The sequence below is a fragment of the Papio anubis genome, chromosome 12 (genome assembly GCF_008728515.1).
Source record: "Papio anubis isolate 15944 chromosome 12, Panubis1.0, whole genome shotgun sequence".
Taxonomy (NCBI): Eukaryota; Metazoa; Chordata; class Mammalia; order Primates; family Cercopithecidae; genus Papio; species Papio anubis.
In genome coordinates this window covers 118,107,972-118,122,476 of record NC_044987.1, presented here as the reverse complement: position 1 = coordinate 118,122,476, position 14,505 = coordinate 118,107,972, and the positions used below count along the sequence as shown (strand labels likewise).

At 46.7% G+C, this 14,505-nt stretch overlaps 1 protein-coding gene across 2 annotated transcripts in view; it reads right to left on the bottom strand.

Annotated features, from left to right (window-relative positions):
- The window catches only part of IGHMBP2 (immunoglobulin mu DNA binding protein 2), a 37,201-nt gene that overhangs the window by 12,475 nt on the left and 10,221 nt on the right, over window positions 1–14,505 (bottom strand). Inside the window, exons 6-7 of one of the 2 annotated variants that reach the window (XM_031653785.1) lie at window positions 12,139–12,339; window positions 8,915–9,062 (exon numbers count right to left, since the gene is read on the bottom strand). In XM_031653785.1, the coding sequence (XP_031509645.1) occupies window positions 8,915–9,062; window positions 12,139–12,339 (349 nt within the window). The remainder of the gene's footprint in view (window positions 1–8,914; window positions 9,063–12,138; window positions 12,340–14,505) is intronic. The other variant, XM_031653786.1, reaches the window with a different exon arrangement.

The window sequence follows — 14,505 nt, the reverse complement described above, 5'->3', positions numbered from 1 at the left end:
AGAACTTGACTGGGCTTTGGATAATTGAGAGACATGTTTAGGTCACAGACATGACTTCACAGTCCAGAGAGAAACCAGACTTCGTGACGGAGAAGCACTTCCAGGAATTCACTCTAGCTCCCCAACAACCAGGAGGGAACAGAAAGGCCACACAGGCCACAAGCTGACCTTGTGGGGCTCTGGGGGTGCCTCCTGATTTCCAGCAAGTGCTGTCCTTGAAGCCAGAGAAGGATGTCAGCAAAGAGATTCTCACAAGCTCTGAGAATTCTCTCCTCCACGAAAGCAACACGACATCGGCAAATGGTCAGAATCAACTTTCTCAGAACTCTGGAAACTCGCCAAAGGCTTGCAGCAATCAGGGAAATGTTCATTCCAGAAAAGCGTTTGAATCCCCGTCAGCATGGGAGCTCCATGACACTGAAACCTGCCCTATTCCCAGCCATCCCTCCCCATCCTATGGCAGCCTTGAAACCCTCAGCCTGAAGTCAGGGTGAAAATCAGCACTTGGCAGCCCCGGGGGTGCAGAACAGGGTTGGCATTCTTGCAAATCCCCACTCCTGAAACTGTGCTTATCTTATCTGTCTGGGAATCCTCTGGTAGACCACACTCAAAAGACTTTATCTGAGCTCGTGTGATGCAAACAGCCTTTTCCCTGGTGGTGTCTGTCAAAAACAACCAGAGGTAGCTGCTGAACATCATAGTTTTCTAAGAAAGGAAGTAATGGTTGGAGCAAATGATAGGATAACCAAACAAAGTTTTAAGCTGGGGAATGAGATATCCTCAGGGGGCTTTGAAAAGCTCCAACATATTCCTGGGAATCTAGAAGACCACACACATGCACAGGGCTCACGAAAGACCTCAGGAGGCCCTCAGCTCTCACCTGTGGCTCAGCTCAAGGCACTGCACAAACAGGAAGTGAAAGCTGAGAGTCACGAACAGCCCGGCTCTGTGGTGGGGGTATGCTCAAGCACACACACAGAGCCACTCAGCAAAGACTGGGGCATTTATGGCTCCAGGAGTTCAGGGGGACTTCTGTCTCATCACTAGCTGGCCACTAAGCTATATTAGATTTTAGTGGCCACAAAAGACAAAAAATACAGATTTTACAGAATTAGTCCAGAAAAGTCGCTAAACAAACAACAAGTGGCAATAACAACAAACCCTGCGGTGGGAAGAGAACCTGACTTCCAGAGTTGCCACACTCTATTAGTTAAATGATTCATTTTCAACAAGAAACTACAAGGCACGTAGACAGTCATCAAAATATGGCCAATATACAGGGGAAAAAAGGCAATCAACAGATACTTGAGGCCAGGAGTGGTGGTTTATGCCTGTAATCCCAGCACTTTGGGAGGCAGAGGTTGGTGGATCACCTGAGTCAGGAGTCTGAGACCTGCCTGGCCAACATGGTGACCCCATCTCTACTAAAAATACAAAACTTAGCCAGGCGTGGTAGCAGACGCCTGTAATCCCAGCTACTCGGGAGGCTAAGACAGGAGAATCACTTGAACTCAGGAGATGGAGGTTGCAGCAGGCTGAGATCACACTATGGCACTCCAGCCTGAGCAACAGAGTGAGACTCCATCTCCAAAAAATTAAATAAATAAATACACCGGATACTTGAGAAAGCCCAGATGCTGATCTTACTAGACAAAGACTTGAAATATCAGCAATTCTAAGTATGTTCAAACAGCAAAAGGGAACCAAGTCTAAAGAAATAAAGTATGAGAATACTGTCTCACCAAATAAGAGAATATCAATAAAGAGACAGGAATAATTTTTTAAGAAGTACCACACAGAGGCCGGCATGGTGGCTCATGCCTGTAATCCCAGCACTTTGGGAGGCTGAGGTGGGCAGATCATGAGGTCAAGAGATAGAGACCATCGTGGCCAACATGGTGAAACCCCGTCTCACTAAAAATACAACAATTAGCTGGGCGTGGTGGCACACGCCTGTAGACCCAGCTACTCAGGAGGCTGAGGCAGGAGAATTGTTTGAACCTGGGAGGCAGAGGTTGCAGTGGGCTGAGATCACGCCACTGCACTCCAGTCTGGTGACAGAGCAAGTCTCCATCTTAAAAAAAAAAAAAAAAAAAAAAAGTACCGCACAGAAATTCTGGAGTTGAAAAGTATAACTGAAATTCACTAGAAGGATTCAACAGGACAGAACGATCAGCAAACATGAAGAGAGATCCATTGAGAAGATCCAGCCTGAAGATCAGGAAAAAAAAAAAAAATTGGAGGAAAATGAATAGAGCTTCAGACACCTGTGGGGCACTATCAAGTGAATCAACGGATTCATAATGGGAGTTCTAGACGGAGTGGACAGTAGAATAAGGGCAGAAAGAATACCTGAAAAAATAATGGCTGAAAACTCCCCAAATTTGATGAAAAACATGAATCTAAACATCCAAGAAGCTCCACAAACTCCACGTAATTTACTCACAGAGATCCACACCTAACACATCATAATCACACCCTCAAAAGACAAAAGACAACACTTGAAAGCAGCAATAGAGTAGCAACCTGTCACATATAAGGAGCCCTCAATGAGAGCAATAGCTGCTTTCCCATCAGAGACTGTGCAGGCAGCGGAATGACACGTTCAAAGGGCTGAAAAAAACTGTCAACCAAGAATTCTATACCCAGCAAGACTATCCTTCAAAAATGAAGGAGAAACTAAGACATGTCCAGATAAAGATGAGCTTAGAGAATCTGCCACAGCAAACCTGCCCTTCAAGAAACACCAAAGCGAGTCCCTTGAAGATAGTAACTCAAATCTACATGAAGAAATAAAGGCAACTATACATGGGTAAATATAAAAGACCCCATAAATGTATTTGCTGCTTGTGACTCTTTTTCTCCTGTCTGATTTAAAATACAACTGGATAAAGCAATAACTATAAAGCCAATTAGAACCTAGCCAGGTGTGGTGGCTCACTCCTGTAATCCCAGCACTTTGGGAGGCCAAGGTGGGCAGATCATTTGAGGTCAGAAGTTCGAGACCAGCCTGGCCAACATGGTGAAATCCTGTCTCTACAAAAAAATACAAAAAAAAAAAATTAGCTGGGCATGATGGCATGTGCCTGCAATTCCAGCTTCTCAGGAGGCTGAGGCACAAGAATCACCTGAAACCGGGAGGCAGAGGCTGCAGTGAACCAAGATTGTACCACTGCTCTCCAGCCTGGGTAACAGAGTGAGACATTGTCTCAAAAAAAAAAAAAAAGAACCTGGACTCTGTTCCTTAGAGCAGTCCAACAGCTGAGAGGTTGTAGCAAACAGACTCTAAGGCAGGGATATGCAATCTTTTGGCTTCCCAGGGCCATATTAAAAGAAGAATTGTCTTGGGCTACACATAAAATATGCTAACATTAACAATAGCTGATGAGCTTTAAAAAAAAAAAATCACACACACACAAATCTCATAATGTTTTAAGAAAGTTTACAAATTTGTGTTGGGCCACATTCAAAGTATCCTGGGCTGCATGCGGCCTGCAGGCCTTCGGTTGGACAAGCTTGCTTTAAGGTATGCCCCAGGATCCTGGCCACTGGTATTCACATCTTGCATATAATCCCTTCCCCTCGAGTATGGGTGGGGCCTGAGACTTGCTTCTAATCCACAGAATAGGGCAAAGGTGATGAGATGTGGCATCCTCAATAACATTACATTAAGACGATAACCCACTGTGCTAGGAGACTGTGTCTCTTGCTGGCTTTTAGGAAGCAAGCAGCCACGTTGGCAAGGCCTACGGGGCAGGCAGCTAAGAGCGGCCTCCAGCCAACACCCAGCAAGAACCCACAGGGAACTGAATGCTGCCAACAACCACATGAGCCTGAAGGCAGATCCTTTCCAGGCAAGTTTCAGATGAGACTGCAGCCCCCACTGACACCTGCATCGCAGCCTCATGAGATTCTGAGCAGAGCACCACGTTCAGCCGGGCCTGGGCTCTCCGCCCAGAAAAACTGTAGAATAATAAACGTGGGATGTTTTCAGCTGCTACCTTTGTGGTACTATTATCACACAGGAACAACCCAGAGGTCTCACAAACACATTCCTAAACCCCAAAAGGGCAGCTGACAAGATTCCCACAACAGTTACAAGGCGCGCGGCTCTGTAATGGGAGTGCTCTCTCCCAGCTACGAGAGAGTGTGTGTCCTCCACCTCTGCCCTGGATGGAGCAGCAGGGACTGCATTTACTCTCCCATCTCAAATAACACCCCCTGCCCCCGCCAGCTATTTAACATTTTTTTTAAATAAGCGAAACCACACCCTTCAGGACACTAGACAACAGGTAACAAAGAAAAGTAACCCCTGACTAACGACAGACAAAGGAGGTGAGCCCTGGAGTTGCCCCCGTTTTCTGCCTCGCGTTTCCAGGAGAGAGTACAGAGAAGGGGCAGCCAGGTGGAGCCTAGAAGGCTCCCTGAGTTGAGGAGACAAGGCTGAGCATCTGTGGAGACCAATGCAGGCAGTTTCCAGGACAAAATGCCAAAGAGATTTCCACACAGAGAGAAAAAACCCTAGCGATCTGCAGACAGGCTCCCTCGGGTATTGTGATTAGCACATGCTTACAAGAAAACTACTCCAAGCCTGGGAAAAATACCATCCCAAACAATGAGAGAAAAGTGCCCAGTGCTCACATGAGGCTGGGAATAGCACCTAATCCCATGAGTCAGACTCGAAAATCTCATGATGCAGGGTGTAGTGGGGAGAAAACTCAAAGGGTCTCACCTAGGTACAGGGGAATATTAACCCTGGACTAAGCACTGATCCAGACCCTAACACATCTCAAAAGTTAAAACTCAAAAGGTTAAACTGTTTACAAGCAAATTTACTGCTTCCTAAAACCAAGCGCAAGAATATTATAGGAGACTGGGCGTGGTGGCTCACACCAATGCCAGCACTTTGGGAGGCCGAGGCAGGCAGATCACTTGAGGTCAGGAGTTTGAGACCAGCCTGGCTAACATGGTGAAACCTCACCTCTACTAAAAATACAAAAATTAGCCAAGCATGGTAATGCGCGCCTGTAGTCAGAGCTACTCTAGAGACTGAGTTAAGAGAATCACTTGAATCCAGGAGGCGGAGGTTGCAGTGAGCCAAGATTGCACCACTGCACTCCAGCCTGGGTGACAGAGCAAGACACTCTTTCTCAAAAAAAAAAAAAAATCTTAGCAATACAAAAATATTCGATACTCAGCATGCAACAACATAAAATCCCCAATGTCCGGTATCCAAACAAACACTAGCAGGCCGGCAAAAAGGTAGGAAAACACAACCACTCGAGGGGAACAGTTCATTGAAAGAGACCAAAAATGTCACAGGCAATAGAAATAATAGTCTAGAACATTCAAAAGAGTTATTACAGGCCGGGCGCGGTGGCTCAAGCCTGTAATCCCAGCACTTTGGGAGGCCGAGACGGGTGGATCACGAGGTCAGGAGATCGAGACCATCCTGGCGAACACGGTGAAACCCCGTCTCTACTAAAAACTACAAAAAACTAGCCGGGCGAGGTGGCGGGCGCCTGTGGTCCCAGCTACTCGGGAGGCTGAGGCAGGAGAATGGCGTAAGCCCGGGAGGCGGAGCTTGCAGTGAGCCGAGATCGCGCCACTGCACTCCAGCCTGGGCGACAGAGCGAGACTCCGTCTCAAAAAAAAAAAAAAAAGAGTTATTACAGTTGTATTCCAAATGTTAAAAAATTAAGTAAAAACGTCAAAGATATAAAAAGACTCAAATCTTATTTCTGGATGTCAGATGAAAGTTACACTGGACGGGACAGATGTTAGATTAGGCATGTGAGAAGGAAACGAGTGAACTCAGAAACAGCAATAAGCAGGTATAAAGCTTCAGCTGTGCAAGATGAATCCTACAGATCCGCTGCACAACACGATGCCTGTAGCTAACAATATTATACTGTATACTTAAACATTTAAGAGGGTAGATCTCATGTTGTGTTCTCACCACAATTTTAAAAAACATGAGGCTGGGCACAGTGGCTCACGCCTGTAATCCCACTACTCTGGGAGGCCGAGGCAGGCGGATCATGAGGTCAGGAGTTTGAGACCAGCCTGGCCAATATGGTGAAACCCCGTCTCTATTAAAAATACAAAAATTAGCCAGGTGAGGTGCTGGGCGCCTGTAATCCCAGCTACTCGGGAGGCTGAGGCAGGAGAATCGCTTGAACCTGGGAGGCGGAGGTTGCAGTGAGCGGAGATAGCACCACTGCACTCCAGCCTGGGTAACAGAGTGAGACTCTGCCTCAAAAAAAAAGCAAAACAAAAAACCAACCAGCCATGAAGCAAACAGCACCAGGGCAAATTGTAGTCAAATTGCTTAAAACCAGTGATTAAGAAAGCATCATTTTCTTTTTTTTTTTTGAGACAGAGTCTGGCTCTGTCATCCAGGCTGGAGTGCAGTGGTGCAATCTGAGCTCACTGCAATCTCCGCCTCCAGGTTCAAGCGATTCTCCTGCCTCAGCATCTGGGATTACAGGCACCCGCCACCACGCCTGGTTAATTTTTTTTATACTTTTAGTAGAGACAGGGTTTCACCATGTGGGCCAGGCTGGTCTTGGACTCCTGACCTCAGGTGATCCACCCACCTTATCCTCCCAAAGTGCTGAGATTACAGGCGTGAGCCACCGCACCCAGCCGAAAAAATCTTAAATGCCGACAGAAGAAAAAAGACACATTATATACAAAGGCACAAAGATACGGATGACAGATTTCTCTTCAGAAATACTCAGGCAGATGACAGCGGACGACATCTTTAAAATATTGCAAGGAAAAGTGTTAATCTAGAATTCTCACCCAGCAAAAATATCTTTCAAAACTGCAGGTGAAATCAAGCTATTTTCAGACATATAAAAGCTGTTAGACTTCATCACTGGCTGACCTACACTACAAGAAATGATCATGGACGCCTTTCAGGTGGAAGGAAAATGATACCACATGGAAATACACCACCTAAACCAAAAAAAACAAAGTACCAAAAGTGGTAACTACATGGACAAATACACAAGATACTTTTCTTATTATTTAAATCTCTTTAAAGATAACTCACCATTAAAACAAGTATTGTAAGGTTTAGAATATACGTATAAGAAAAATAAATGACAAAAGCAAAATGCTAAGAGGAGAGAAATGTTAGCTTGCAATCATAAAGCTCTATACTCTATGTGAAGCAGCATATGAATAGACTATGATGATTTAAAGACACATACTGTAAGGCCTAAAGTAACCACTGAAAGAATCAAATAAAGATATATAGCTAACAAGCCAACAAAAACAAAAATAGGCCAGGCATGACGGTTCATGCCTATAATCCCAGCACCAAGGTGGCCAAGGTGGGAGGAGCCCCTGAGTCCAGGAGTCCGAGACTAGCCTAGGCAACATAGCAAGAACTTGTTGCTACAAATCATCTTTTAAAAATAAATAAATAAATAAAAATAAAATCCTAAGAAATCTTTAATCATGGGGCATAGTGAGAACTTATGTGGAAAAAAAAAAAAAAGAAATGTTCAATTAATTAATGAAAAGAAAGCGGAAGAGGAGGAAAATGTAACAAAGAACAAACAGCAGACACTGTCAACTGGGTAACAGAGCAAGGCCCAGTCATATATTACCTACAGAGAAAGCAGATCAACAACTGAAAGATGTCTAGAAATTTCCCAACTATTTGGAAACTATACAACATTTCTAAAAAACCAAAAGGCAAATGAGATGGCATTTTGAAATGAATGCAATATAACATATTAGAATTTGTGGGATGCCACAAAAGCAGTACTTAGGGAGACATTTATGGAGCTAAATGCTTGTATCAGAAAAAAAGAAAGGTCTCAAATCAATGATCTCAGCTTCTACATTAGGAAGCAAGAAAAAGAACAAGGCCAAGAAAACAGAAAACAATAAAGATTAATGTGGGAATAAATGAAACAGAAAAACAACAGAGAAAAAGCAAAAGCTGGTTCTTTGGGAAGATCAATTGAAACCTCCAGCCAGGCCGGACGGGGTGGGTCACGCCTAAAATCCCAGCATTTTAGGAGGCTGAGGCAGGGGAATCCCTTGAACCCAGGAGTCTGAGACCAGCCTGGGCAACATAGTGAGACCCTGTCTGTTTTTTAGTTTTGCTTTGTTTTTTTGGTTTTGGGGTTTTTATTTTTTTGAGGTGGAGTCTCACTCTCCGCCCAGGCTGCAGTGCAGTGGCACGATCTTGGTTCACTGCAACCTCTGCCTCTAGGATTCAAGCGATTCTCCTACCTCAGCCTCCAGAGTAGCTGGAATTACAGGTGCATATCACAACTCCTGGCTAATTTTTGTATTTTTAGTAGAGACGGGGTTTTGCCACGTTGGCCAGGCAGGTCTCAAACTCCTGACCTCAGGTGATCCACCCACGTTGGCATCCCGAAGTGCTGGGATTACAGGTGTGAGCCACTGCACCTGGCAGAGACCTTATCTCTTAAAATACATATATATGTATATATAAAATCTAAATTAAAAAAAAAAAATCCTCCAGCCAGAAGAGCAGGGAAAAAAAGAACACACAAACCAGTATCAGGAATAATACAGGTTATATCATGACAGATTCTGCAGATAGTAAAAGAATAAGGGCATATTAGGAACCACTTCATGCCTCTAAATTCAACAATTTAGATGAAATGGACAAACTTCTTGAAAGCTACCAGCTCATGGAAGAAGAGAACCTGAACAGCCCTTTATCTATTGAAGAAGTTGAATTTGTAGTTCAAAACCTCTCTTTGAAGAAAATTCCAGATACGGAGGGCTTCACCAGTGAACTCTACCCAACTTTTAAGAAAGAAATACCAATTCTAAACAAACTCTTCCGGAAAACGGAAGAGGGAACACACCCCAACTCCTTTTCTGAGGCCACACGGGCAGGATGGAGATGCCCCCTCACCTGTGTTTGTTGCAAGGACCACGTTTGCCGAAGTGAGGCTCTCAAGTATAGCTGCTTCTTCCCTCCCCTTCAGTTCTTTTCTTAACAGCTTAACTTCATTTCGAAAATTACTTTTTTCTCTCTTATCCTGGGTCTTTTTGTTTTTCACCTATAAAGAAAAACAAAGAAGATACACGTATTTCAATCCAACTTTGTACTTCTTCAACTCTATTTATGAAGTGCTTCTATTTACATCATTTGGTCTAGTTCAATAAGCTCCTTAAAAAACACTCAGAAACCTTCCTTGAAAAAGACGCAGATACACACACACAACTAAGCACCTTACATCCTTACTTGCCTTGAAGTCACAGGAAGGGAAATTTTAAGTCCTGGAAAGAGACCACGTTTTTAACTCCAAGGAGACCAGAAATTGGAGCAGCCCTGCCCTGCACAAAGGCATTTGATCCTGGGGAAGAAACAGTGCCTGCCCACCTCAGGATTTGGGTTGTAGGAGCTTACGAATGGAAGAGCTTCACATATTATTCCTTTTTTTTTTTTTTTTTGAGACGGAGTCTCGCTCTGTCACCCAAGCTGGAGTGCAGTGGCCAGATCTCAGCTCACTACAAGCTCCGCCTCCCGGGTTCACGCCATTCTCCTGCCTCAGCCTCCCAAGTAGCTGGGACTACAGGTGCCCGCCACCTCGCCCAGGTAGTTTTTTGTATTTTTTAGTAGAGATGGGGTTTCACCGTGTTAGCCAGGATGGTCTTGATCTCCTGACCTCATTATCCGCCCGTCTCGGCCTCCCAAAGTGCTGGGATTACAGGCTTAAGCCACTGCGCCCAGCCCTTCACATATTATTCTACATTTTTCAAGAGATTAAAAAAATTTTTCAACCCATAATCAAAACCTCACTTTAATATCTCAAAAAGATGGAACTGGCTGGACGTGGTGGCTCATGCCTGTAATCTCAGCATTTTGGGAGGCTGAGGCAGGCAGATCACGAGGTCAGGAGATCGAGACCATCCTGGTTAACATAGTGAAACCCCGTCTCTACTAAAAATACAAAAAATTAGCCAGGCGTGGTGGCGCGTGCCTGTAGTCCCAGCTACTCGGGAGGCTGAGGCAGGAGAATTGCTTGAACTCAGGAGGCGGAAGTTGCAGTGAGCCAAGATCATGCCACTGCACTCCAGCCTGGGTGACAGAGCAAGATTCTGTCTTAAAAAAAAAAAAAATGTAACCTTTCGTTATTTGTGATTTCTACTTTGGGGGATGGAGTTTTGGCAGGGGTGATAGAAAGTGTTTTACTGTGCATAATTTACAGAGAAAGAAAATCCCCAAAAGCACCAATTTCATCAGGAAATGAAATCACCTACATTCGTGATAAGCAAACAACATCACACATATTCCTCCGCCACCTCAAACCTGCGTGACATGCATCTATCCTTCCTCCACCTCCCAGTAGGTGGCCCATCCCCACGCTGCCACCCAGGCAGCCTCGACGCCACAGGCCCATAGCAAACACTGGCTCCCAGGACCCTCCCTGCTGCCGCCACTCCTCTGAGGATAGGACACTGAGGGGTGCTGGTGCCGACCGTGAGCACACAGGACAGGATATGAGCACAGACGTTACAGCAAAGACTGGCTCCCAGCACCCTCCCTGCTGCCATCACTCCTGCACCGAGGGGTGCAGGTGCTGACAGTGAGCACACAGGACAAGAAGTGAGCACAGACATTAGTGCAAAGACTGGCTCCCAGCACCCTGCCTGCTGCCATCACTCCTCCGGGGCTAGGATATCGAGGGGTGCAGATGCTGACAGTGAGCAGACAGGACAGGACATGAGCACAGACACTACAGCAAAGTGTACACGGGAGAACCAAAGAGCTTAAAAGTGTTGGGCTGGGAGGAAAAGGCCCTCTCAAACGGAATGAACCCACCACTGCCCTACTTCTTCAGTCGACTGGCGTCCTCTTTCACAAGGAGGTGAAAGGTGAAATGAACGGAAAGCACTAGGAGGATGCCGGTTTTTTCAATGTTTATTTTCAAGCTACGTTTCTCCCATTGCCACTACTAGGAAGATAATAGGACCAGACAGAAAGACACCCAGGAAAATGTTTGCTTGGTTTTTTTTTTTTTGAGATGGAGTCTTGCTCTGTCACCGAGGCTGCAGTGCAGTGGAGTGACCATGGCTCACTGCAACCTCTACCTCCCAGGTTCAAGAGATTGTCCTGCCTCAGCCTCCCAAGTAGCTGGGATTACAGGTGCCCGCCACCACGCCCAGCTAATTTTTGTATTTTTAGTAGAGACGAGGTTTCACCATGTGGGCCAGGCTGGTCTCAAACTCCTGCCCTCAACTGATCTGCCCACCTTGGCCTCCCAAAGTGCTGGGATTGCAGGCGTAAGCCACTGCGTCCGGCTGGAAAATGTTTTCTTTACAATTCCTCACACCTACTAACCAAGTGCTCTGAAGACAGCTGAGTCTCTGTTAAATGCTAAGTATAATTCTCTATCAAACATGGGCAGCCCTGGCCAGGCGAAGTGGTTCACACCTGTAATCCAGCACTTTGTGAGGCTGAGGCGGGTGGATCACTTAAGGTCAGGAGTTCGAGACCAGCCTGGCCCACAGGCGAAACCCCGTCTCTACTAAAAATTAAAAAATTAGCTGGGTGTGGTGGCACATGCCTGTAGTCCCAGCTACTTGGGATGGTGAGGTGAACCCAGGAGGCAGAGGCTGCAGTGAGCCAAGACAGCGCCACTGCACACCAGCCTGGGTGACAGAGCGAGACTCCATCTCAAAAAAAAAAAAAAAAGGTCAGGTGTGGTGGCTCACACCTGTAATCCCAGCACTTTGAGAGGCCGAGGCAGGCAGATCACCTGAGGTCAGGAGTTCAAGACCAGCATGACCAATATGACGAAACCCCATCTCAACTAAAAATAGAAAAATTAGCCAGGCATGGTGACACGCACCTGTAGTCCCAGCTACTCAGGAGGCTGAGGCAGGAGAATCGCTTGAACCTGGGAGGTGAAGGTTGCAGTGAGCCGAGATTGCACCAGTGCACTCCAGCCTGGGCAATGAGAGTAAAACTCCGTCTCAAAAAAAAACAAAAAAGGCAGCCCCATTTTTTAAATTATTAAAGGAATCGACGGAAGCGAGAGAAGAGCAAGAGGAATGTAGATAAATCTGCTCCTTCAAAAGACTGCGGATCAGAAGCCCACGCCTCACGCGGACACTGGCCATGACACCTACAAAGACCTGGTCAATGTCCTTCCTGATGTCGGCAACAATCTGGGCGCTGTCGCTCCGCGCTACAACCGCATCCAGGGAGTGCTGCTGAATGGACTCCAGGAGGCGGGCGGGGTGCCCCAGGCGCAGGATCCGCTGCTTACACAGAGCCAGGCGCTCCACCAGATTGTCCACCGCGATGTTGGAGGGGGCGCAGCACAGAACCTGGGAACCGCAAGTTAGGATTTGGTCATTTACTTTGTAATCAAACCACTGACATTGACACTAAAACAACAAAAAGCCTTAAAGGTAGAGAGAAGGGCAGGGCAGGCACACGCGTGCACTCAATCAAACTTTGCATTCATTTTCCAAACCCACGTGTGATCCGATTCTTCCGGGACGCCAAGACAAGAACCCGGAATACAGAAAGCCCTCTGTCCTTGTGATAAGGAAGGGGAACTAATTGAGCTGGTTAACATAAGCCGCCTACAGACGGCAAACTGAGAGAGCACCCTGTAACACACAGAGCTGTAGACATCCACCCCAAGACACTGCCATGAGGTCGGAGCCCCACAGCCTGCCTGTCTGTATGCTTCCCCAGAGGTTTGAGCAGCGGGGCACTGAAGCAGCGAGCCACACCCCATCACACACCCTGAGACGGAGACAAGGGAACTTCCCGTTTCAAATGGACTCAGAGTTGTCTCCCGAACCTCCACTATATTTTTCTTTCTTTCTTTCTTTTTTTCTTTTCTTTTTTTTTTTTTTTTTTTTTGAGACAAGGTCTTGCTGTATGGCCCAGGCTGGAGTGCAGTGGCAGGATCATGGAGAAACCGGCTCAAGAGTCTCAGACAGTTGTTTTTGGATAAAGTGAAATTGACCATCTGCTGTTAAAGCTTCAAACTTATTTGTGTGAGTTCCTTCCTTAGAAAAGGACATTTAGGCCTCTCAAAAAAGTATCAAAGATCTGAAAATCACCAGACCACTACAGGTGCGGTGCCTCCTTGCCCTCCCTAGTTCCTGTTTCTTACACATTGCTACATTTCTTCCCTGCTATATAAACCCCTAGTTTTAGTCAGTCAGGGAGATGGGTTTGAGGATAAGTTCCCATCTCCTTGGCTGTACCATCTGATTAAAGCCTCTTCCTTGGCAATACTCATCCTCAGTAACTGGCTTTCTGTGTGGCGAGCAGCAAGACCTAGACCATGTTCCTGGTGTTTCGTGACTTCCTGGGCTCAAGCTATCTTCCTGGCTCAGCCTCCCAAGTAGCTGAGACTGCAGGCATGCATCACCATGCCCAGCTAATTTTTTCTATTTTTTGTAGAGAATGGGTCTTGCTATGTTGCCCAGGCTGATCCCAAACTCCTGGCTTCAAGTGATCCGCCTTGGCCTCCCAAAGTGCTAGGATAACAGACATGAGCCACCGCGCCTGGCCACAGCTCCACTATTAAAAGTGAGATCCTGGCCAGGTGCGGTGGCTCGTGCCTGTAATCCCAGTACTTTGGGAGGCCAAGGCGTGAGGTCAAGAGTTCAAGACCACCCTCGACAACACAGTGAGACCCCACCTCTGGGGGGAAAAAAAAAGAGTAGGTGGCAACCAGCAGAGAAGGCAGAGAGTCCCTACAGACCCTTAAGCTCAAGACAAACAGCAGCTCAGGAAGGAGGCTCAGACACCCACTCCCCACGCCTGGCATCACCTCCCAAGGCACATCTCCACAGAAGCAAGCACATAGGTGTGTCTTGGCTCACTCTAAGTGAATAGTCGGCACCCAATTAAAACCACCAATCTGCTCCCTTTCAATAAGTCATCTTTTCTTACCAGTTTTCGAACATGTGCAAAGACTCATTCATAGGGAAACTGTTGGACATAATCTTTTAAGCAAGTGGCAGGCTTCCCTGCAGCTCTGCCCAAGTTCCACTGCTGGCTCTGCCACTTTGAGTGCTGGGCACTTGACCTTGTTTCTCAGTTTCCTCGTCTTTTTTTTTTTTTGGAGATGGAGTTTCGCTCTTGTTGCCCAGGCTGGAGTGCGATGGTGTGATCTCGGCTCACTGCAACCTCCGCCTCCCTGGGTTCAAGAGATTCTCCGGCCTCAGCCTCCTGAGTAGCTGGGATTACAGGTGGCCGCTACCACGCCCAGCTAATTATTTTGTATTTTTAGTAGAGACGGGGTTTCACCATGTTAGCGAGGCTGGCCTCAAACTCCTGACCTCAGGTGTCCCACCCGCCTCGGCCTCCCAAAGTGCTGAGAATACAGGCATGAGGCACCGCGCCCGGCCTCCTCGTCTACAAATTGGGGCCACTAACCACCTGCCTTGGCACAAGGTTTCAGTGAGGATTAAAAGGGTGCTCAGAAGGATGCCTGGTGATAGGCGGCACCCAGTAAACGTCCACCT